Source organism: Embiotoca jacksoni, unplaced genomic scaffold (assembly GCF_022577435.1).
Source record: "Embiotoca jacksoni isolate LCO1_2020_lvr unplaced genomic scaffold, fEmbJac1.0.p SCAF_8, whole genome shotgun sequence".
In the NCBI taxonomy this organism is placed as follows: domain Eukaryota; kingdom Metazoa; phylum Chordata; class Actinopteri; family Embiotocidae; genus Embiotoca; species Embiotoca jacksoni.
This window is the reverse complement of record NW_027185436.1, coordinates 9,625,584-9,651,940: the sequence shown is the minus strand read 5'-3', so window position 1 is coordinate 9,651,940 and position 26,357 is coordinate 9,625,584. Positions and strand designations below refer to the sequence as shown.

Below are 26,357 nucleotides of genomic sequence, written 5' to 3'. Positions count from 1 at the left end.
AATTAACTATATTTGGACGAGCTGGGGAGGAGCGAGCGGCGAATTTGACTCGATCTGATTGGGAACCAAAGGCCACTATGCTCCGCCCACCGAGCGGAAACCTGACTGCACCACAGGCCTGTCAATCAAATGGACACCAAAATGTCAAATTTGAGGCTTCAAAACGTCAGTCCATAAATCAATCAGTCATGTCATGGTTGGCTGCGTTTTAGGCATTGTTTGAAAATTTGCACTTCTTCGCAATAGAAGTAATATAGTTTAAACTCATAGTTTGTGATCATTCATCATCGTTATGTGATGATATGTTGACCGCAGCCCACCACAGCTCTTAAAACCTTCGGTCATGGATGTCATATAAGAGCGTTGCAGTTCTTGGGGTGGAGAGAGTCAACATATTTTAAATTATCAGGACGTATGAGAGAGTTCATCACTGTTTCATGTGGGACAGCTAGAATTATGGCGGTTCCTATTTCGATCCATCGATTGTCTATACCTGCTTTATGCTGAACAGGGTCTCAGGAGGGTTGGAGCATATCCCAGCTGAGTTTTGAGCAAAAGCATACGCCTGGTAGGTCGCCAGTCCATCACAGGCCCAACACAGAAAGACAGACATTCATACCTCATAATCATCAATTAACCTAACATGCATTCGTTGGATGGCGGGAGGAAGCCGGAGTACCCGGAGAAAACCCATGCAGGCACAGGGACAACATGCAAACTCCACACAGAAAGACCCGCAGCCGAGGTCAAACCCAAAATCTTCTTGTTGTAAGGTGCTAACCACGGCCCGATCCTGCCACCTCTGTTTCCATTAAATATGCTGAAATCCTTTAGCAGTTAAAATACTCATTCTATGACTCAACACATCATTAGTATGACTTCTGTGGTTCTCTTTTTATATTTAACCCCCCACCCCCTCCCAAAAAAAAAAAAAAAACTTACTCAAAAGCAACATGCACAACCAATGCCAGAATAATATTGCTTCTGTCTGAGATGACTCCAGCAGTCTTTGCTTGAATAAACTGACTTTCCAGACGTTTGGGGTATTGATGTGTGGCCGTGGGTCAGTGTGCTTCAGTCTCAGCTGCTCTCAGCAGTTTTTTACTAAGGCACAGCGAGAGAATGATCCGGTGCAGGTGCCCTTCGCTGACTGGGTTGATGTTGCTGAGTCCCTCTGCTCCAAACATTCAGTCACTGCTCTCAAAGGAATCGACTGATTTGGACAAATAAACAAAGTAAATGCATCACAGGTCAGTTTAGAGTTGGTCTTGTGCCTATTTGTGATATACTTTGACCGGTTTGACTTCTTTAATTTGATGTAATGATACTAATGTGCTGCTTTATTGGTTTCCCCTCACCTTAACACGAAGGTCAAAAATCAGGAACAGCTGTCCTTCCGCCTGTGGTACTTTGGCATTAAGAATACTTCAGTGGGTTGTTTGCTGCCATCTAAAGTCTGCTTTATGTCTGTCTCACTGTGAATGTATTAGTTTGCATATTTTCCCCAAACAAGTCACAAGCTTCCGAAGACAGGCTTGTGCTTTGACAGCAATATTTCTGACCCTGCACTCATCCAAACTGCGGCAAAACTACTTTTAGATACTTTTTTTGACTTTAGTATAGGAACATTATCCTCCATCGTCTTTTCCTGTGGGGCTAACATGAAAGAGGCAGCTAGAGACCGCTGATGTTGCCAGCTTTGTGTTAAGCTAGTAAGTGAGCTGTCAACCCAATGTTGTTCTCATTTAAGGAGCTGACAGTCAGCGGTCGTCTCAGAGCAACAAACTCATTTCAGCATAACACCTCTGCCTCTCATCCCCCTCCTCTAACCCTTCTCTGCTCATTTCATTTGACATCCTTCTTCTGCTCACTCATCATATCCATTGTCTTTTCTCCTCTCTTTACTCTTCCGAGATCTCTCCTTCTATCCTGTCTACCCTGCTTCTCACCTGCACTCTCTCCTCCTTCGTTGTATCATTTTGTTGTCAGCCATCCCTTCAGCCTGAACACACTGCCAGGATTTCTTTTTTTCCTCCCCTCTCATTTTCGCACTCAATTTGTGTGTCCTCCTTTATTCTCACGTCTCCTGTCCCGCTGTCTTCACGTTCTCTTTCCATCTCTCACCTCACCACAATTTCTACTTTTCACTGTCTCCAATTCAAAATTGTGTTTGCTACAGAGGTAACAGTGGAAGAATATTCATGTAACCATTGCAGACACATTTCGCTGTTCCTCAGATGGTAGTACACGCCGAGTTGATGCACTGTGCCTTGGCACCTCTTATAGAAACAGTTAGGTCTATCTGGCCAGCTCTGAAATTCACTGAACTGTTTCACATTATGCTTGATCATCTAACCCACACTGCTCTGCATTTTAACTGGCTACTGCTGCAGTAAAACCTCCTACTGAGGGAAAGAAATTTGCGACACCACCTGCATTCATATGGGCCTTATGAATGGGCTTGGAGAAGACTGCAAAATCAACACAATATATGGAGTTATATTGCATTTAAAAGGTAGTAAGTGAGATTTTTATCATCCCATATCAGAAAATAGCCCTAATATATCTTGAGGGGATTTAAAGCCAAGTTGATCAATACCAGTGACTCAACAATCAGTTTGCCAGGTACTGAGGTAACAGGCTTTCGAAACTCATTTTGTTGGTTGTAGACTCTGTTTGGAACAGCCTCACCATCCATTTGAGTTAGTAAAACACTCCCCATACCCAGCAGTGGTACAGCAACACAGTGTGACATCTCATAACAGTCCATTTTCGCTCCACTAGGGATATCAGTTGCACCATTAGGAGAAGCTCATTAAAACAGTTATGAATGCGCACAATATTGTTGTCAAATGAAGTAAAATGAACTCCTAAAAGCCCACTTGTTAGGTAATATACTGCATATCTACACATGAAGTGTTTTTGTTCAGAATAAAGGACACAATTTAAATTTAGTATGGGCCACAGAGGAAAGCATATTAACATTAGGCTTTTTGACTTCCATGCCAGTGATTTAGCATCTGTTTTTGTAACCTTTACATGTAGCTTAGCCCCTATATAAGCAAATCAACCATTAGACTCAAACTTTAAAGCCAACATTACTTCATAATAACTGCTATTAACATGAATGATTGAGTACCCATCGTTTTTTACCAGTAAATCCCCTCATTGTCTGCATATTTAGCATGTTTTTTGCATATGTCCACATATGTGTCTATACTGATGAGGACAGTCATTAACATAATGCGTTCACTAAATGCAACTGTAACTATTATATTAACTATCAAGACAACATATTTAATCCCACCCTTTTTGCCCCCCTAAAACCTAAGTTTATAAATAGCTAAATGTTTCACTCTTAAGGTCTATTTTTCAGATTCATCCTCACAGAGAGATATACAAAACCACCCAAGAGTGTGTATTCATGAGAAAAATCAAATTTAAAAAGGCTTTGTCCCCAAAAATGTGTCCACACTACATATGCGTTGCCATATCTACATTTTTCTATCGATCCTGAGTCACTCTTTTGCTCTCTCTCCTTGTGCTTAATCAATTGACAGAATTCAAAGCCTTCTCTCATCTTATACATTTTAGTTTTCAGCCTGTCTCTATTTCTTCTAGTCATCTGCCCTTTGGTCCTTTACTCAGATCGCTATGATGTTCCTTTTTTTTCCAGTTTGAGTCGACTAATAATGTGTGATCATCCCGCCATCAAGGCTGCTGCTATAGAGTTGCCATGGCAACATCTAGTCCACACACAGAAACAGCCACTGCAGATAGAATGGGGTGGCAGTGACAGATCACACACACACACACACACACGCACGCACGCACGCACGCACGCACACACACACACACACACACACATTGACACACAACAGTTGCCCCAATCACATGGGTAACCCTCGCACATTTGCTTTAACAGCCAGTGGGAGTGTTAAAGTCATTATAGATCTCCCCAGTCAAAGTCAACGATCTTAAAGCAAGGTAATAACTCATTACACACACTGTGTTAATGCACATTTGCAGCACACCAGCTGTTTCTGAAATGTGTTCAGAGAATAGAGGACGATGCAAACATGCCCACAACGTACCCATGTGCACATACTCTGTGTATGTATACCGTTACAAAGAGAAACACACATAGAGCCATGGTGTACATGCATACACATGCACACAACCGTACAGCTGTTTAACACACAGAGGCCATAACAGCCATTTAGGATCAGACGACATGAGTTCAGTCCTCTATTGACATGATTTAGTCATCGCCAACACATTTCCATTGTCAGGCCTGAATATGAACGTCGGGAACGACAAAGACACGGCAAGAATCTATGGCACTTTGATTGCCTAATATGAATGAGTTACCATCATGAAAGACAAATATATTGTGTACTCTGATACCGGCCTTATACTCACACATTATTCTTGCACTGTAATTGTATTCCACCTCTCGCACACTTTAGTCTAACATGTAGCGGACATCAATGTAGCAACCCCTACCATTATATACTGCGAGACATGACACTAAAACCTCTTTGTCCTCAGAATGAAATAACGAATAGCAGATGCTATTCTTGTTAATTAAAGTGATCTATTTACTGATACCACCAGCAGCAATGTGCTGACTGATGAATCCTTGAGGAAAAAGCATCAACAGCCCTTAAAGGAAGGGGGGGGGGGGGGAAACAAAGAAGCACATCAACCTGTATACTCCTTCCATTCAATGTGTTTTACCACATATTGAGATAAAGTGGGGGAAAAGTTTTGTAACTGTGCAGGAGAAAGCACACCACTGTGGGGAAAATGAAGTAGTTGTCAGACTTCCTCTCCTGTGCTTTATCATGAACTCCATCGGACTCAGTGTAATATGGTGGATCATTCATGAGGACATAAAGGCCATGACGCACACCCACATCCACACACACTTTAATTGGGTGCTGGTCGCTTTCATTACATTAGTTTGTCACTGTTTGCAACCAAAGCGTGCATCACTGAATTGTATTTTGAATGTGTGTGTATGATAGGCCTTCACAGCTTCTGCATGCATTCTCATTTCTGTCTGTGCTGGTCTGTATTTTGCTTATATGCGTGTGCAAAGACAAATTTATGTCCCAGCATGTGTTTTTTTTGTTGTTCTTTTTAGATGTGTTTCCTTGGCGAGACAGGGACAGACAAATTAGAGAGCTAGACAGATGGTGTACAGCAGGAACCCTTTGACTCAACCCATGTTTTTGTCAGGCAGCTCACTGTGGCCTTTCATCCTTCCTGTCAGCCATGGGATAGAGATAAATGGAGAACAGCTTTTGTGTGTTTTGACTTGAATATCACCGTGCTCACTTTCTCTAACGTACCTTAGCTATGTGACTGGCATAACTAAGTATTCCTCAGCTTGGTCAGAAGAAATTTGCATAGCTAAGTAGATGCTGGAAGTTACTCTAAACCGTTTTATTGAGAGTGGAGCCCAGTGTGTACAAATCATTAATGAAGATGCAATATATAAGTTATTGATTAATATTCAACTGGTATACATACTGCTCACTTCTAGTATATCTGATCCTCTCTACCTCAAGAGTATTGACTAGCACACCAAGCCACATTTTAAGATTTGGGGTGTCTTTACTCCTTCCACAACATCAACAAGCATTCCTTGGCTGATCGTAGCTGCCCTGAGTTAACAAAGATATCTTCTGAGTTTATTAGTAACTGATATGACACATGCAGATTCTTTCTGAACACACTTACATCACCTGTAAAGTGACCATGACACACGATCAGAAAAACAATTATTAAAACAAGCTTAGATTCCGTTTCTGAATTAAAATGTGGCAAGTGCAGTGTGGCAAGTAAACGTCCTCCTCTTCAGTTTTAGTTTACGCCATCTGTCAGAACTCAGACAGGGTTAGAATTTTGTTGTCTGGGAAAACATGGCTGCAAGCTTAATAATATCATCAGCATGGTCATAATTCCTTTCCTGCAAGTACTCAACAGAAACAGAGTCAAATCACAGTTTTTTTTAATATGTGTTTGTGAGCATGTTCTTGGGAGTTCATGTCAGTGTTAGGGTTTCATTCAAGAGCCTATTGGGAAAGCAGCCTTTGCAAAACTCTAATAGGCCAATTAGCGCAGAATGATAGATGATGAGCTCCATGGGCAGACAGGGTTGTAATAAAGGGGTGAAAAAGAGCACTTTGTCCTGAATCTCAACTCTGTCCACTTCTGACCTTCCCTATATGCAGCTTAGTCACACCCTGAGGAGTCCCCTGATGAAAGTCTCTTTTTGATATGTTTGTTTTGATCTATTTGATCTTTGATCAAGTTGGCGAGGAAGCCTTATTGTTTTGTATGGCATCCTTTTGATGGGAAAGGGTTGGAATTGAGTGATTCTTTGCTGGAATATTAGAAAAATCACATCAGAAATGTATTTTATAACTACTAGATACAGCCAGTAACCTAAAGACACAGCAAGATCATATTTAAAATCGTGGATTTTTCCAATACGATATTTGGTAAGCAACCCAGTATCATGGCAATGTGTGTAATACACACGCCAGTCCACTAGAGGGAAGCTGTCAGTGTTACGTCTTTGCCTCGTGAGACGTATCAGTGTTGTGCTTTAGGAAAACAAAACAAAAACATGTGGAAACCCACGTGTTTAGGGTTAGGAAAAGCAATCCCCCAAAAATACTTTGTCCCCTCCCAAATTCCAAACCTGTCCTCCCTGATTAAAGACTTATGCCACCAACCCACCCCTCTTACGTTCCTACACAGACTTCGGTGGCCTTTGCACTTCGTCTCATTACCTCTGTTGAGTGATGTTTGTCACGACCTGCCTCTACGCACCTTCTCACATCTTACATGTTTTGCCAGGGCTTTGGCAATTATAGTGAGCTGACATCACCCTTTCTCTCTTTATGAAAATGTATTTTATTATTATGATCATTATCATTATTTTACCAGGGGCAGTGCAAATGTCAGTAAAGACCTTTTGTGGCATTTACTGTCCACAGTAACCATGTTCATAGATGTTAAAGCAGATGAAACACCAAGAAAATGCCACTGCTATTTAACTCTCTGTAAGTGCCAAAAAAAATCTGTGACATGACATCTGTGCATCATAAGAACAGTCAACTCATGAGCAAAGATAACAAACGGTAACTCCAAACATAAAGAATGCCTCTCTATTTGACAGACATAAAAAGACATGAAGTCAGACAAGAAATCTTTAGAAGAAGGCTGAATTCCAAGCAAGAAATGATGAAATATTTTGACAAAACATTGTCTGGCTTCTTTGATAGGTGGGATCACTCTTATTCTATCTCATTAGCCTCTGTGTAATCCGTCTTTCACTGAAGCCTTCTGTCAAATACGCACACAAACAAGACTGCTTGTTTGTGTGCGTCTCTGTGTGTGTGAAGCATCTGTTGTCAGACTGACAGATAAAAAGGTCAGTACTGTATGAAGGCACAACATTTTTTCACGAGGAAAAAACAACAACTTGTCTTTACTTTCATAAACAGGGATTTGTCTGCAATTCTTTCATTAGCTAAGAACAAACTAGTGAAGATGCTGTTGTTATTTTGAGAGGTAGAATAACTGCTTGGCACTGAATCATACCTAAAGACGGTCAATGTGCTTTTCATTAAAGAGAAATGTGTTGATATTTTTCCAGATATTGAGTGAGGAAGTGGGGGAATTTAAATCTCTAGGTCTCACTTTGGATTCCATGTATATCTCTTGAAACAGGCCGAATGTATATGCATGCGTATGCATTACATAAATCCTACTGTGAGATTGTCTGAGGCCAATAAAATGACACCATTGCCAAACACTCCACAATTATAATTTTTAAGTCTTGACATTATAAAGTTCTCCTTCATAAAACAATATCTAAGTGCATAAATGGTGCTGCCCCATGTCTATTAATTAAGAACTATAGCAGCAAAGGAGTCACGACTGGAGGGGCAATAAGGGCTAACTGTAGACTTCTGAGGTCACAATCAAACAAAGTCTTCACTATACAAGTGAAACAACACAACAATCAATAATAATTGCTGATGATTTATTGAATATAAATGAACAACTGACTGACTTGTTAAATCTGTGGTTACAAGCTTTGTATGTACATACTCACACACATGATATTACCACACTATGGTAATGAATATACATCAATACATCATACGCAAACTAAATCTCATATAAAACCTGCATATGTTGTATGTTTTGTTTAATCCCAACTGAACACTGGACCTGTGTGAAACAGAATTTGCCCCCTCAGTATTGACTCTGAAAAACTACCATTGTTAACTGGTTGCAGCAGAACTAGACACACCCAGGCCTGATTACTACCAGCTCTGTTCAATCAAATCATCACTTGTATAGACCATTTTCAAAGGCACAAATTTGGCTGAAAGGTCTCACCAACAACACAAAAGAAATTCCAAAAGTGATGATGATGAAGGTGATTGAAAAGGTGATTGAATGGTTTCCAGTCTGAGTGACAGACTAATGGAGACTTGGAACAATAGTGAGCCTTCCCACAAGTGTCCGATCTTCCAAAGTCAGCATGGTAACGACTCAGCCGGGAAGTCATCAAAGACCTCGAGGGAACTGCAGGACTCTTTCACCTCAATAAGTTTGAGTGTTTATGGCTCCACTATCCGAAAGACAGTGGGGGAAAAAGTCCCTTTAGATCAGACATAAACCCAACACAGAATGCTTGGGGTTTCTGTACGAGGGAAACTTTGCATATAGTTGATGGAAACATGAATTCTTCTCCAAGAAAATCCTCAAGGAGAACATAAGATCATTAGTCTATTGGTACGTCTCAGGCACGACTGGATTATGCAGCAAAACAGTGATCCCAACCATAAGAGCAAGTCCACCTCTGAATGGCTCAAAAGGAATAAAACTAAAGTTTTGGAGCGGCCTGGTTAAAGCCCTGACATGAACCGCATTAAGATGCTGTGGCAGGACCTGTAAAAAGCAGTTCATACTCTCAAACCTTTTAATTTAGCTGCGTTAAAACAGTTTGCAAAGAAGAGAAGGACTAAAGTCACCACAGCGATGTCAGATACTGATCTCCAGTTATCCGAAGTGTATGGCTGCAGTTGTTGCTGCTAAAGGAGGCACAACAAGCGATGAAGTTGAGGGTGACTTTTCACATTGGGGATTTCCGTAGTGGATGACCTTTTTGTTTCAAAACACATTGTTTAATACCACTATTTTGTGTTTACTCAGGTTTGCTGTCCTTTTTTTTAGGTTTAGTTTGAATATCTGACACAGTTTAGAATGAGATAAACACAAAAATAGCACAAATTAGGAGGGGGTCAAATACTTTGTATTTGTAAGTCCAGCGGCATTACTGAAACACAAAAAGAACAAATGCAGGGTTGATATGTGATGGGGGATTTCCACAATGACTACCTGGCCAGTACTGCCAGTTCACTGCTACTGCCATCAATGCACATCAGTTTGAATTAATTTGTTTTGAGTCAATATTGTGTATCATCGATCTGAAAGTGTCATCTCATCATGGTACTAATCTGCTCTGATCTGAGCCAAACAGTCCCAGAATCAAGCTGGCAGACATGATCTCTTATTAACATGACTATTGGTGATTTGCTGTTCAGATTAGTTGTTTTGTCCCCATCTTCTCCTTCTCCTTCTCCTTCTCCTTCTCCTTCTTCTTCTCCTTCTCCTCCTCCTCCTTCTTCTTCTTCTTCTTCTTCTTCTTCTTCTTCTTCTTCTTCTTCTTCTTCTTCTTCTTCTTCTTCTCCTCTTCTCTCCTCTCCTCTCCTCTCCTCTCCTCTCCTCTCCTCTCCTCTCCTCTCCTCTACTCTCCTCTCCTCTCCTCTCCTCTCCTTTCCTCTCCTCGTGATGTGGTTATAGAGTGATGAGCTGAGCCTGTTTGGCTGATTTACATTAAAATGTTTTTTTTCAAGTTATTGTGGATGAAATTATTTATGTAAACTATATGCAGGGTGCATTTGCATTTCTTGATTGATTTCAGTCTGGTCTGTGTGTTCCATATGAGGAAAACTGAAGATGAGAGATGGGCACTGTCATTCATGTTGTCATTCAAATAGCAGGAGGCGTTTGGCCCCAGGAAGTTTTGCACATTTAATTGCACACATCTGTCTCTATGGGCACATGTATAAATGCTGGTTAAATTTGTTTGGACATACATGCTGTCAAATTGGCATCTTTTTGCATGTGTGAATTTGTATCTACTTTGTTGGTATCAATCAGTGTGTGGCTTAGTTTATCTATGGAGGATTATTTGCATCTATTTGTTTTTTGTGTCAGTATTTAAGAGTCTCTGAGGGAGATACGGTACATATATGCATATTCCCAGATTGCTTTCTTCCTCTTTGTCTTTCTTTCTCTTTTCATGTTCCTCTCTCCAATCCATTCCAGATCGCCTGTTAAATATCTATACGCCTGTCTGTCTGTGTGTGTCTGCAGCTTTCCTCCAAACCAAAACGAACGACCCAGTTAAATAATAAGCTGAAGGCTAACAGAGGGACCCCATCAACCTCTGAGCTGTATCCTCTCTGAAGCCATCAATCGTGGGACTAAAGCTAGGCTGCATAATGACATTGTGGCAGTGTACTCACACTGTGCTGCAAAACATATTAATGTTGGCCATAATGAGTTTGACAGCCCAATATGGTTGTGGATCAGGGAGAATTTTGACTGTCAAACACTGCCCTCAAATGGAAGAGGGGAGTTACAGCAACTGCAGTAAAAGCTGCAGTGTTGTTGACTTGTGCGAATATTTCATTTTCCATCATTGTTTTTGAATGAACAGAAATCATTATGACTCTGTTATCATCAAAATGGTACTCAGACATCATCAATTACTTGATTACCCTTTCCCTCTAGTGTGCTGTTGGCTTACAGCTCACTCGTATGTCTGCCTTTTGATATGTACTAACTTATGTATGTGTTAATGCTTTTCAATTACCAGAGCTCTGGAGTTACACAAACAAAGCTTTTTAGGTTGTTTAAACTCAAAACAGAGATGGTATTTTAATTGACACAAACAAAGCTTTTTAGGTTGTTTAAACTCAAAACAGAGATGGTATTTTAATTTACTGATATGGCTTCTGTCATTTTGTAGCTTGTATTAGTGGGTGTTTAAGTATGAATGTTTACCATACTTGCCTGTGTCTCTTGCCTGTATCGTAGAATCTTGGAGCTCCAGCAGAACGGTGACATGGACATACTAAAACTCAAGTGGTGGCCCAAAGACAGCCCCTGTGACCTCTACAGCTCCATCCAGACACGACAGCGTGGCAATGCTCTTGATATCCACAGCTTCGCCGGAGTGTTCTGCGTCCTCGCGGCCGGCGTGGTGCTCTCTTGCCTCATCGCCATGGTGGAAAGCTGGTGGTCACGAAGGAAGGGATCCAGGGTCCCCTCCAAGGAGGTAGGGGGATGGATGGGTGATTGAAAGGAGGAGCGATGGTTCAGAAGTTGAGGGCCTAAAATAGATCCTAGCCTAAAGGGCCTAAAACTAGAGCCTAAAAGAGATCCTAGCTCCTCTTTATGTCATGAGAGGGGAAAAAAATATGTCATAGAAAGGACAAAGAGGGATGGAGGGATCAAGGTAAGAAAAATAGTGGTAAAGCAAGAGTGAACAGATATTGACAGGATGGATGATGAGCTTAGTTTCAGGTCTGGCTGCGGGGCGGAGGATATAACACAAAGTTAGGATGCCTTAATAACAGACATACGAGCAGAACCTTTGTTGTGAAGGAGGTGTGACACTGACAACATCTGGAACCAGTGAAGGCCTCACATGTTCACAGTGTCACGTCTTCTGGACTAAATTTGCACACAAGCAGCATCAGCAGTAGGACTGTATGTGTTGCTAGGGTTTTGTACAGTGTGTCAAAAATAATTTTGGAGGTCCTTTACTAGCTCTTCAGTCACATATCTGGCATTGATCTTTTGCATAGTCTTATCTACATAAAAGCTCTGGGTGTGTCGGAAGAGAACGAACGGTCAAACAGGACTTGAATATTTCCACAAGCCCTGAGAACATTGTATTTATTGCACCTTCACCCGCAATCTTAATGGGAGCATCAACTATTAAAGCATCCTGTCATGTTATTAATTCTAATTGTGTGATTAAATTCGCCATCAAATTATCAAAACGATTAACCAAAGAGACATTCTATGCCAAGAGCAAATTGAATGTGAGTGTAAACTGAATTAAGCAGCAAATTGAATTTCACTTAATTGAAGAGTGTTAGTAGAGTGTAAGAGAGTGTTGTTTTTGCTGATGTGTTAATGCCTTTTAATCCTCATCACACTATTGCCACTTTATAGTGATGCCAAGTAAGATAACTAAGTATGATATGATAATTGATGGCCTGGGTGGCATATCCACCACACATACATATCACATAACACACAGGGAGAGGTTATGGTTTGGGCATTATGAATGGTTGAAGTCGCCGCATGTCTTGCCAGGTAAATATGCAGTTCTCTAATACCATCTTTACATTACATACACAAAATCTCTGCATCTTTTTACACAGTGACAATACCCAGCCACAGACCATTCCCTCCATATAATGTAGCAGTTATTATTCTACATTTACTCTCTTTCCCCTGTACTGCGTTTCAGTATCCTCATACTGTTGGTGTCCTGCAAAATCTCACCTTTTTTTTTAAATGTCTTATTAATGCTATTTTGATGGTGTTGATTAATTTGAAATGATGCAGATACATCAGTGTCAACCACTTATTTTTCTCCAAAGTTTATGTTTTTGAGAATATGGGACGCTGGCAAAGTTAAAAGCAGAATACAAAAACAGCCTGAGGGCCTGTTGGATAGCTGGAGACCAAGGCAGAGTCAGAAACACTGACTCACAGTATTAAACGGATATTTATATCGCCGTTCTCTCCAAAACAGTGGCAACACTCCACCTTGTAAATTAGCAGCAACACCCTGTGAAATATCCAATCAGGCTCTATGCGCTTGATCACCTCAGCAGGGATATCATTTGAGGCAATCGAAATGACTCTGGCAACATTTTCCTCTGGTAGGAACCCTGCAGTCTGCTGTGATGTGGTAGCTTTGTTTGCTCCACCATAGATAAAACAGGTAACATCTTCAAAGAAAAAAACAATTGGAAGCATGTTCAGTTGCCTTTCTATTAATCAATTGTGCTTCCACGAGCTCAGGCCCTTTTCACCAGTGATAGCCATGTTGCCACCTCTCGGTTTCAGTTGCTGTTTTACCCACAAACGGTTTTGTCAAGAACCAGCTGCCAGTTCAACTTCCAACCCACCTCATAACCTCCCATGCCTACTGCTATGTTTACCAAAACACAGAGGGAGAAAGTGTTCATGTCACTTTAATCAAAACTGTGAAATTGCAGCAAAGTGTAGCAGATTTGATATGCAAAACATGCTACTGATGAACTGAAGGAAATGTAATTATGTGTGAAATAATATTTTCACTTTTGGTTTAGAGTTAATTATTTATGTGTCTGTAATAAATTAGACTGAGGCATGAGGCTGCACAGATTAGTTTTTAGCAGAAAATGTTTTTGCCATCAGGTAAATTACTTCAGCTTCAAACAGTTACTTTTCCCCTTTTTAGGACGCTGTTTTATGAAGAAAGTTTAGGTTAACTTGAGGATTATGACTGAAGAGAATTTATTCGAAATGGTTTTCTAACCTATCACAAAACACCCAGTCCTCAAAGAAATAAATTCAAAAAATCTTCTCACCTACATCTTCTCTCTTAAGCTTCTTTCTAGGGTCTACCAAAAACCAGGCTGCTTTGTGTCTGTGTCTTTAAGGCACATTGATGTCAATGACCCTCTCTTCTGATTGGCTGACTCTTTTCTGTGTGACTCACACCCAGACCAATCTCTTCAGTCTTGCAGCATGTTTGCTCTGTGATAGAACAGCTGCTCTGTGTTTTCTTCCACATCATAAAAGGTTGGACAGGGCAGACTTGACATGAGCTTGAGTTTGTGACATCACAAATTCATGGTAGTCCAAACAGCTCATTCAAATGACACAGTTGCTGAATATGGTTTGTGTGTATTTCTCTGTGGACTGAGCATTTTGACACTTTTATATTATTTATATAGCACATAGATCTGTTTAATAATAGAAAAAGGAACCTGCATATATACAATATCGGGCATTCAAAAGAGGAACAATATCAATCATTTCACTAGTTTGACTTTCTTTTTGAACATCTCTGCATGATTCTGAGTTAAGAGAAGTCTTTCCCATCTCCTTAATCTTTGATGTCATGCTAATGTAATGTTCCACCAAGAATGAATTAGAAAAGATGACAAAAAGATGGGGAATGGAAGTTGTGACTATAACTAGGATGATTTAGTGACAGATCAGGTAACTTTTCATTATAAAAAGACAAATAAGAGCAGTCATCTGAAAAGTAATTTAGAGAGAGGTTTCTGCATGAAAACTCTATCAGCCACTACTTCCAAATAATTAAATGAGCGAGCATTGGTACATCATCAAAAATGACTGTGTTTCTACATCAATACAATTTGTAAATTGTAGCAAACTCCTCATGATCATAATGATGTGACTTGAGTGGGGATGCCCGTTGACATTAAGGGCCGAAATATACGACAAGCAAAAATATCCACATATATTACTGCAGGCAAATGGGTGGGGTGATTACTGTAGTGTGCTCTGGCCTGTTGGACAAACTTCTCAAAAATGTCCACACAGCTTTGCCAAATGCAGACCAATACTGGAGTATCAACAGCAGCAAATGATTAGTTATATTTATTACATCTCCTCTGGGCTGTTTGTTCATTGATCTATTTAATTGTGTTAATCATTTGCACTCCATGATGACTCTGTCCTCTAGAAACGGAATCAGTTTAAGACAAGATTTGCTGATGATATGAGGAGCTATAAACAGGAGCTATAAGGTCATATGCACACTCCTCCCAGGTTTCTTGTCATGTGCAAGTTCCCCATGCAGTGAGAATAGAGCAACGTGTTCAACAGCAGGTTGACTGTTATCCAATCTGCTTAAGCTTAATAAAGTTTCTCCTACACTTCTGCCATAATTTAATTATCTACCATCCAATTTCGATAGTAATTCAAGTTAAACATATTGGATATCTAACCAGCATGCTAACCCTCATCATGCAGAGATCCTACGGGATGTAACTGAAACAGATAATTTATGTCTCTTAGTTGATTTAGTGCCTAAGTATTGTGCTTGAATAAGAAACACAGCTATTAATTTTGCTTCGACAACACTTGTTGGATGACAATCTATCGTTTGTAATATTTTTTCAATATGAGGTTCTAGATTATACTTTCCAACACTCGCAACAGTGTCATCTAACTGACTGCCTGTTTGTCCTTGTTTATTACGAGGCAGCATTTTTTTTCCAGTACACGCACACACAGTGACACACACAAACACACACCATATACCCCCCACCTCCAACTCCCTGCTCAGTTAGCAGCTTTAATCTGTCATTCAGACCAGTAGTCATGTCTACCACTGAGCAGCCACAAAGACACCAAACCTTAAGTTGAACCCTAAGTCATGTTAAGCACAGTGTGGTTCAGCTTCAACACAAACAAACACATCCGCCCCCTGCTATCTTCATTAGCCTCGAAGAGCAGCCAGTGGAATCAGCCCCAGACTGAGCGCAGGAGTGGAGTCATGGGAGTGAATAAGAGGGACCACAGGGATTTAAATGGTCCTAGTCTTTGATTCGCCTTGTAGATCTTGTTCAAGGTTTTGCATATCAATGCATCAAGTAGTCAGAGACACAGGAAAATCAGTATTATTGATTGAGAAGTCGCATATGGATGCACTTCATATAATGCAATTCCATTTAGTGATCTTACAATCGTTCATGTTCAGACACACAGCCTATTATATGGATGAAATAGAGCTTAAGTCCAATAGCTCAGTCAGAGTCATTAGTAGAAATATGTAATTTCCAAGTTATTTAGATTTGTATGAGGTTTGTGAGGTTTTATTTGATATAGCAATGGGAACAAAACAAATGTGATATCTAAGTGAAGTCTAAACTAATAGAGCATCACTAGAACAGCCCTTCCACTGCTTCCATGGTGAAAATGAGCTGGGCTCAGTCAGCCGTGATTGTTTTTGATTGTTGACCTCTGACATTTATTCTTCACCCTGTCACAGCATTGACCTATTGATTTGATGTTGGTATAGCTCAAGGTTTGCTCAGAGCAACCACTGAACCTAAAGGGGTCAATAAGCTTCAAACAAAATGCTTGTCGGATCATCAAACAGCATCTGAAACCGTCCACTCCACCATTTTTCCCACATTAGAGTTTGAGCTTTTCTCTCAAGCTTCCTGATTTCAGTCTACAACAACTACTGTCATCACTTTTCCCAAAGGAGTGGAGCAATATGAAATCCTTTTTGGAGAAACTGATCCCAAGTGTGCACCCCTATCTTACAATCATATGTCTCCTGTTCCTAAGACTACAAGCTTTTCATCTCACATTTGAGTGTGATAAACATTCAAATGCAGTCATCTATATTATACAAACTTGTTCATTCATACTCACCCTTAAGATTAGCCTCTTCCCTGTAGAAGCAACTACAAGATAGAGCTCGCCTTATCAAACATTTTCAGCTGAGATATATTTCTTATTTCCTATTAAAATGGCGCTGTCATTATATATGTAAAAACAGTGGGAATGCCATACCCTGAACTCAAGTCACCATCTGTGCAGAATGTTTTCAAACGGGCAACCAGCTGCAAAGATGGTTGCTGCGAACAGAACAGGAGAGAGTCAAGCTGGGATCACTGCAGCATGTCCCGACTCAGTGGAGGAAGGAAGACAAATTTAAGTCAACTTCAAAGCAGCTAATTAGATAAATTGCATATGTTGCAATTTATCGACTGGGGAAATCTCTGCCTCTGCATGCAATTTGGCCTTAGTCATGGCCAATGGAGTACGTCTAGTGTGTTTAAAGTCATCTAACTTCCTAAAGTTAAATTAATAAAGTGAGGCAAACCATAAAGCTTGTAATTAAGTCCACCAGACACTTAGCTGTCTGTCAGTTTAAATGAAGAACTCGTTGGCCTCCATCTAAACTGTCACGGTGAATATTGAAACCACTTGAGACCGTCACACTGGGCCAAGAGTATGTGGCTCTCTATCTATTTTTGCAAGCTTACATAAAATAGGAAAGCCTGGTGACCCAGTCTTTATGCGTGGGCCTCGAAAACTTGGCTTAATAAAATGCTTTGGCACCAGGAAGATGCATTGAGACTGCAGACTTGGCATGAAGACTGTATCCAATGCCCCACTCCAACACAGTGAGTTACTCTGTCCAGCAAGTCACATAAAGATATTCTGTGCAGAGAATTCAGTCTAATATCAAACATATAGTGATTCATATGGTTTTCAAGTGTACCCTTGTAAAAACAAGCATTGATGTACATCGAGTGCGATATGCGATTGGAATTTTAAATTTGGTGCCCCCTCCCACAGATGTTTGCCGGACAAGGATTATGTGAAAAAACAAGTACACTTACAGTGCTAATGATTTCTAATTAGAAAATCAAATCCAATCCTCATTTGTCTTCCTTGAAGATGACAAAACAGCTCATAGAATAATACACACTCGTGAGTTGGCCCTCACAACTGCATGCATACACATCATTACTGCCTCACATTTAGCTCGCCTCTTCCATCCTGTCAGGCTTGCATCAAAATAACGAATGCTCAAACGTTGGGTCAGATATGCCATGTCATGAAACCCATTAATGCAAGCGCCACATTTATTCACTTTGTTTTGAACATGCTTCATAAGCCCAGGCAGTTTTCCGTTCATTTTCGTTCCTCCTCTCACCAACAGCAATCAAGTATCGGGTGATCTTCCTCTCAGTGACACCTTAAGATGGATGTAATTCACTTATAATCAGCAATCACTGGCACAAACCACTACCACATTCATCCATCACATTGTGTGGCCAAAGCAATCCTGCCTTTTGCCACCTACATGCACCTATACACGCTTTCTGCGTACATGACTACCTACAATTCACTGTTTAAACTCTCATACGACTAAACTGTGTTTGTCTCTGTCTTTCTTATATATATTACAACATGCATAACTACATGTCCGTACGTGCCTTTACATTCATACTGTATGCTGCAAAGCTGTGTTTATTGCTTTTGACTGTGGCCTATCTGTTGATGTTTGTGTTTGTGCTGTGGTTCTATGTTGCGGAATGGCTGACATTGGTATCTATGAGCCCACTTCTTGCTTGTGAGTGTTTTGATCGGGCTTATATACTCACAAACAGAAATCACACTCAAACATACACACACGTGCTTCTACAGAGTTGGCTAATCGCGTAACCAATGATTAGAGCTGTATCATGAAGGACCACACCTAACAAGGATATTATGTAGGCTACACAAAATAAAGGGGAGTTGTATAACTGTGTATTAACAGTCTCCCGGCAAGTCATTCCTACTATCTTGGGATTTCTGACCATCTTTAATTTTAATCAGTAGAGCATATATTGTACAGTTGTTGCATCCAGAATTTATTTTCATTTGGTAATACATAAATATGCATTTTACCTCCAATTTTTCTTTTTAAATCAGTAATTGTCCTCTGTATTACTACATTTTTACCATCCTCAGGTGGTTGATATTGGTGGGTATGTTTGTAATAATAATACTGTACAGCTGATAAGAAATTTATCAAGGTGCCCTTAACACTACTTTGGAAGTTGGTCTTACGAATTTCGACAAGCTATTTCCAGATGAGTGTCTGAGGCCCATTTCATTCACAACAGGGCAGCTGTACTGCTTTACCCCTTTTGGCCTTTATATAAATATATATATATATATACATATATATACATATGTTCAACCAGAGGTTTATATGAAGGAGTTCTGTCAGGGACATGAATCGCATCTACAAATTCAAAACTGAGCGTAACGATGGAAATATTTCTCATTGCCAGAACTCCTCCATAATGGTAACATCTGTGGTTTTACCATGTCTGATATTTCATATGATCTATGTAGATTTAGCATGAGAAGAGCTGGCACTTCCTTGTGTATCAGGTTGTTTGGTACACGCAAAACAGTTGACCTCTTATTTTCTGAACTTTGGATGGAAGTTGCCAGTCTACTCGTTCTAACTCTACACAGTCATCTGTGTCACTGTGGCTCAAAGCTCTCATACTGCCTCTTTGTTTTGTTTTTGTAGATAAGTACTCTGTGTTGAGGGGTGTAGCGAGCGAGGGTGAGAGAGAGAGAGGGGGAGAGAGCAATACAAAATGGCATTTAAACATCTCCCCTTTCCAGGTATATAACGACTGTGTGAATGTCTCTGAGGACAACACACAGCGACCTGCTTAACTGTGTGTGCTGACTGACTGCCATGTCTTTCTTCTCGCTCACCCCCCACCCATCTGTCTCTCCAATTTACTTCTCTCTCTCTCTCCTCCACCTTACCATCCTTCCATCTGCCTGATCTTGTCTGTCACTCATACCTTCTCTTTATTCGCCTGTCTGCCGTTTGTCGTCCGTGCGTCTTTTTGGCTTCCTTTTTTTCGGGGGCTTGTTTCAATTTTCTGACTCAACTTGCATGTACACAAACACACAAAAACATACATGAATTACTCCACATCTCTCTCATCACCTCTCTCTCTCTCTCTCTCTGCCTCTGTCCTCTCAACCCTTTGGCTCACACACACGCACGTCACACACTCGCACCAGACACAGGCAGATGGTCCATCTGTCAGACAAGCTGCCGAGCCGTGCCCTCACAACCCCAACGAGCACCCTCTTGCCCTGGGCAGTCAGAACCAGAACCCTAACACCGCCAACACCAGTGCCCCCACCGTCACCCATTACCAGCCCCCAGCATGCTGCGATATTCCCTGCGCCCTGATCGTGCAGCACTCCTACGAACCCACCAACCCCTCTGAGCTCACCCCCAAAATGAGAATGACCACCTTCACCACCTCACCTCCTACCCCAAGGTTATACATACAATAGAAGATCAAAATTAAACCATTGGTTAGTAGTGCTTGAAGACAGATGCTTTTTGAAATGAATGATATTTTATGAAAAGAAATGATGGACATCAGGGGGTAGGGTTCAAACTTCGGTGTTCACATGACAGCAAAGCTCTCTGCTGGAAGCAGAAGTACCTCTTTTTTAAACATTTGTTTACCTGGCATGTTGCCAGTCGACTATATGTGCAATAATGCCTTTTTGCCATTAGAGGGTGCTGTCTCTCTATCTGTAGAAATAGAGCATCCTCTGTTCCTGACATTTAAAGTGACATGGTTTTTAATGCTATACACGCAGGCAACAGAAGCCTGCAATGAAGTATATATTTTATAAATAATATTATAAATGAAGTAATATTCCAAATGAAGCCAAAAACCATCCTGTGGTCTAAATGTGGCTTTGATTTCCAATTAATGCCTTTGCATTACAAATTAGAGATGTATATTTCAGATATTATTATTCCATTTATGTCATTATAGGTTATGATGCTTTGGGTGAATCAGTGTTGGCTTGTTTCCTCTAGTGTTACAGCAGGCACTGTAATGGAAGAAAACATTACAACTTTTACAGGAATATACTGAATAAACAGTCAGGTCCTGACACTTTCTCCAAAAGAAATCCGCCCACTTTCCCTTGCCTCAGTCCCTTTTGCTCACTCCTTCTAGCTACCCACTAGTCTCCTTTCACAGACAACAGACTGACCATATGTGATTCACTTTTCTCTTTCACCTCCCTTCATGTCCTCTGACACCAACTCTACCCTTTCAATATCCCCTCCGTGAAACATTTAGCGTGTGTATGATAGTGTCGCAACAAACATTAGCGCCCCCTCGTCCTTTCCTTCCTCCCACTGTCCCTCCTTTAGATGGTAACCAGGGGGCACCACTGCAGGTCCCCTCTGCCCGTGAGCTCCATACAGTAGGGCCAGAGCCCCCTTCAGAAACCCCAGACCCAAAGGACATGGTCAGTACATATGTCTTTACCCCCAATAATGTGACAACCATCATCATAGAACCCTGATTAACTTTCCTCAAACAAAACACTGAGGTCTGAACCACCTGTAATACCCCACACTATCCATCTTACCTCCTACAAGACCGAGAGAAGCACATTGCCAATGTAAATTGCCAATGTAAAAATGTAAAACTCTCTGCAGCACCTTCTACTGTTCCTACTGTTCCCTTGAGCTGACTCTTCTCTATCTGCTCACCTCATCCATTGCAAACTGAGCTCCCCTGCACACTCTCCACCCAACCCTACGCAGTGAAAGCATGAAACACCTCACTGAGTGTTACCATCCTTTAGACTATGTAAATAAGTTATTTATATGTGAATATAGTCATATAATGTTTGCTTTGTAATTTTTTATAAGTTTCATTTAACTTATATTGTAAGTTAGATTAAAGTTGAAGTTGAATTATGTGCTGTGTTTGTTAGGTGGAATTGCTAAGATTGTTAAAACTGTTAAATAATCTGCATTGATAGATAAGATATTCAATGAATTATGGCCTGGTACCAATTCACTTTACATGAGATGTTAATGAGGGTTTTTTTTTTTCACAATTGGCCATAATGCAATGTAGGTGACAAGAATCAGGAGAAATAGTTAAGATAAGTAAGATGTTATTGAACAAATGTCTTGCATTTAAAGTTTAGTATTAGATAATGTATGGTAATGCTTGCTGGACAATAGACCTCACACCTTGGAATCACAGAGCACACAGCATGACGGCAGTGTGTTTTCTGTGTGTATTCCAGATTATCTGCACTCCCTTAAAGACCTTGTAGAAGTGTATGTTTCTATTTCAATATCCTGACCACAGCTCAGAGTGTGCTTCTCTATCCTTCCCTCCATCTTTCCCCTCCTCTCTTATTGCTCTCCCCGCTTCCTCTCACATCCACGTTTCCCTGTGGCCATCAAACATTTATTAATTACTTTAATTTTGTGTCACTCATTTTCACACTAACTACTGCAATTACCTCAACTTTAATCTCATTTTGAATTGTGCCAAAACCTTTGTTCCACCATCTTTGCATGTTGTCCTCCCCTCATCGTTTCACCTTTTGCCTTGTCCAACATCATTCTCCTGCTTTCACTATTATTTTTACTGGTCGTTTTTACTGGTCGGATGGATGACATCCTTATTGCTGAATATGAATACACCCCATTCTCGTAAACTTTTCTCTTTTTCAAACTATACACACTCTGCACATACTTTCCTTTGTTGTTCTTCCCACCTCCTTTCTCCTCTGTTTGCATTACCTTCACACCTTTTCATTTACTCCCGTTATCTTCCTTCCTCTATTCAACTTTTCCTCATTTATCCCTTATTCATCTTCCTTCTCGTCATCTTCCCACTCCTACATTCTCATCTATCTTATCCTGTCCTACTGCCACCTTCTCCATTTCTTCTCATCCCCATCTCCCATTCTCAAACACTGTCCCGGGATCTTTCGCCAATCCTATCCCTTCTCATCCTTCCCACTACATATTCTTTCCATTTTCTTTCCCATTAACGTCTCTTCCCTTCTTCCATTTACCATCGCGGCCGCATCCTCTCTGTTATACTCCCACCCTGCCCCTCCCCACCTACAGGACGATAAGGAGATCGACCTGGAGCACCTACACCGCCGGGTTAACAGCTTGTGCACCGAGGATGAAAGCCCCCATAAGCAGTTCTCCACCTCTTCCGTCGATTTAACACCCCTTGACATGGATGCGCTGCCTGCTGCTCGCCAGGCACTTGAGCAGATCAGCGATTTCCGCAACACCCACATCACCACCACTACCTTCATCCCCGAGCAGATCCAGACCCTAAGCCGTAGCCTCTCTGCCAAAGCCGTTGCTGGATTTTCTGCTGGTTTCGGTACCGGTGGCGGCCTCCAGGACCACCGGACTGGCGGAGTTGGCCCTTTCAGGCAGAGGGCCCCCAATGGTGGCTTCTTCCGCAGCCCCATTAAAACAATGTCCTCCATTCCATACCAGCCCACAGGTCCAGGACCCAACTTTGGATATGGCAATGATCCAGACAGGGGCACCTCCATATAAGAAGTTGTTGTGGATATGGTTGGTTCGGGAGGAAGAGTAGAGGGAGGAGGAGGAGGAGGAGAAGGAGGAGGTGAGGTGGTTAGTGTCAGTCATAGGGTGGTGGAACAAATATGTTGTGGCCAAGCTAAAAAAAAAAATCATAAGATAGGGATCTGTGTAAATAGGAATCTTTGTTTTCAGTTTCTGCTTGGGTGTTTCCAAGGGTGTCCATTTTGTATGTGGAGAAGACGAATGAGGTGGAGGTCTAGTGGGGCGTTCCTTATCCTCCTGCAAACCATGCTGGTGAGGTGCAAGAAGGGAAAGGGGTGGGGGGGTGGGAAGGGAGGTAGGGTGGGTTGAATCTTTGCTTTATTGTTGTTGTTCTTGTGATTGTTTGGGGGATTACTTTGGGAGATATGTGTGAACGGGGATCTTTTTTTTATAGTTTATGTTTTATGAAATGAGGACTGTCTCATTTAATGGAAATTTGCTGAAATGACTCTGAAACCTGCTGAAACCCCTTCGGTGGGTTTAGGATATACTAAGTTGAACACCAGGAAATACTTCCATATTCTTGTCAGCTCCAGGGCCGTCATTGGTGGATGATGGGTGTTCTCTTTAGCCATGAAACAACTCCAAGGGGCTCCAACTAATAAGCAATCTTGGGGCAGTTATTATGTGAAAGCATATATAACATATAGTTTTGTCTGTAACCCTGGGAATACAGCAGCCACTTGTAGTGTTCTGAAAAGGCCCCATCTCAGTGAATACTGGAAGATTCTTCTCCTCCAGTTTTACTCTGCCTTTTCACTATGTGGGAGTCCTCGCTCAGTTTTCTCTTCTCTGGTGTTGTCTCACCGATACCTGGGGTTCGAAATCTGTAATCATCTCCGAGATGGTGTCCATGCGGTGGCCTGACTACAACTAAGACTTTACAGCTGAACACACACCGACACCTTCATGGTGCATCGGTCTGAAAACTGCTGAAATGCCATGACAGTGCAACAGTATGACACTGTAGAATCACCAGTTTGGTGCATCGATCTTAAACTACTTCTGCCATTTTGGTGCATCAGCTTGAAACTGTTTTCACCATTTTGATGCACATTAAACTCTTTGTCAATCCCACTGCACTGTACCAGTGCCCACAGACCTGTAAGTGATTGTATGTAGAAATGACCTTTTCTTTTCTCACCTGTACTGCGCTATCTGCTTTTCAAGTCGAGGTGAGATCAGACTCAAAGAGGTATAGTAAAAAGGGATGATATAAAAAGCAGCTTAAAGACTTAAAAAAAAAAACATAAAAGACAAGCTGAAAGACTTCAAAAAGCTTATGCTTATTATATGTCTTTTATTGAATTATGTTTTTGGAAAAAAAAAAATAGATTTTAATGCGTGGAATGTGTTTTGGTCAGGAAGTACAAAAAATAACATTGTTCTGAGCTGTCTACTTGTTTTATTTCTCTCAGCAAACTTTGAAAACCTGGTAAATGAGTGCTGTAGTCTCTGATTTTGCATCATTAAGTCATTCAAACTTCTGCTTTTCTGATTTTTGTTTTTCTTTGTTTGCTTAATTTTAGTGCTCCCATGGCCCGACTCTTTAAACGATAAAAGCTCATTCTGTAACATCGTCATATTCAAATTCATGAATCACTTCTTATCAGGTTCAAGTGGTGAAATGAAGATTATTTTGTGTTGAGAAGAAGCCATTGCAGCAGCATCTTCAATACAGGCCTTATATGACAACTAGCTAGCTGTACCCTCCCAACTTCCAGTATCAACAAAATATCAACAGTGTACTGGAAACATCTAAGAGCAGCAAATCAGTGGTTGTGCTGTACGTCATGGGAATGTCTTGAAGAGTCAACGGCCATCGAAACCCAATGGCTGCCTTTTATGAGACGAGTCCAAAATATAGGTCTATTTCATATCTCTCATGTTAAGGGTACTGTTTATATAACTTGTTTTTTTTTTTAAAGTGCCAATTAATTAAAATGAGACCATTAAGGTGCATTTCAGGGTGGGTAACAGGAATGGTACATTGAGAGGATTAAAGGGATATTTTGTGGATTCGGGGATGGGTTGGTAAAATGGAACCAAACGTTTTTCACTAACACTGTATTAATAATTGATAATGTTAGTTGTTTAGAACAAGTTTTCTGTTTGTTATCTTTAAGAATTAAAACTGCGAACTGTTGTGTGTAGAGAACTCAGTCAAGCCACAGTGTTTTGAAGCAAGCATTCTTAGGCATTCTTTTCTTATATTAGGCTACAGTATGGCTATTGAATGACAAATAGGACAGACATTTAAAAAAAATTATTTAGTATAAATGAAAGAGACATTATAAAAATGTATATTTTACATGTTGATGCTATTTTTGTTTAACAAAAGGAAAAGAGTATATCATGTCGAGCTTTAGTGTTGAGTTGAGCAGTCACATTGCTGCAGTTGGTTTTTCCCTTGTCCTGCCCATGATAAACATAAACACGTGTACACAAACTTTTTGCTTTTTCTCATGTCATCCTGAGTTCATTTTATTATTTGCTGGCTAAATAACAAAAAGTGGCAAGTTCACTAAAAAGAAAGCATGCACAAACTTGCTGTTAACATTTTTAATTTCATACATAGAACTACAGGATTTACTTGATAATTTTCAAAAATTTATGATGTACAGTATTTAATATAGGCCTATTTTGTTGTATGTGTTGCATATTATTCAAAAACCGAACAAACTGGGGCCTCTGTTACAAGTGGCAAAGCTTTCTGTGTATAATTTGTCTAATAAACAGGTTTTCTACAGTGGGATGCTATCTGTTGTCTTTGCTAATCTAGACAACTATGATAAGGGGGGGAAATTTCATGCAAAGTTTGATTTAACTGCAAACTTTGAAGAGTTACGGTTAGACTTTATTATTCTGTGATAAAAAAAAAAAAAAAAAAAAGGTTCACCTTTGATATGCCTGATGTCACTCCAAACATCAATGCCAATTTCCCGGAGGTTCAGTCTCTACAGAAAACACCCTAAAATATCATTGTCTGTTGATTTGGGTAAACCGAGGCACGACAACCGAATTAATACTTTGTAAATCACCAGCAGACTTCAATTCACTGTGTTCAGTTCAAGTAGATATGGCTCATCTTTATTCTTTTCCAGGATTATTACCAATTCAATACAAGTCGGGGCTTACTGGTAAGTTGATCCAGATGCTGGTAAGTAATAATGTATGTGTTATGTTGCTGTAACTACAGACTTTTTTG

The 26,357-nt window shown here is 40.6% G+C and overlaps 1 protein-coding gene across 3 annotated transcripts in view; it reads left to right on the top strand.

Annotated features, from left to right (window-relative positions):
- Positions 1–23,441, top strand: part of grid2 (glutamate receptor, ionotropic, delta 2) — a 473,172-nt gene extending 449,731 nt beyond the window's left edge. The window contains exons 15-17 of one of the 3 annotated variants that reach the window (XM_069178068.1): positions 11,200–11,440; positions 19,771–20,036; positions 22,667–22,870. In XM_069178068.1, the coding sequence (XP_069034169.1) occupies positions 11,200–11,440; positions 19,771–20,036; positions 22,667–22,772 (613 nt within the window). In that variant the 3' untranslated portion in view covers positions 22,773–22,870. Of the gene's footprint in view, positions 1–11,199; positions 11,441–19,770; positions 20,074–22,666 lie in introns of all 3 variants that reach the window. The other 2 variants (XM_069178069.1, XM_069178067.1) reach the window with 2 other exon arrangements.
- Positions 23,442–26,357: the final 2,916 nt, after the last annotated feature.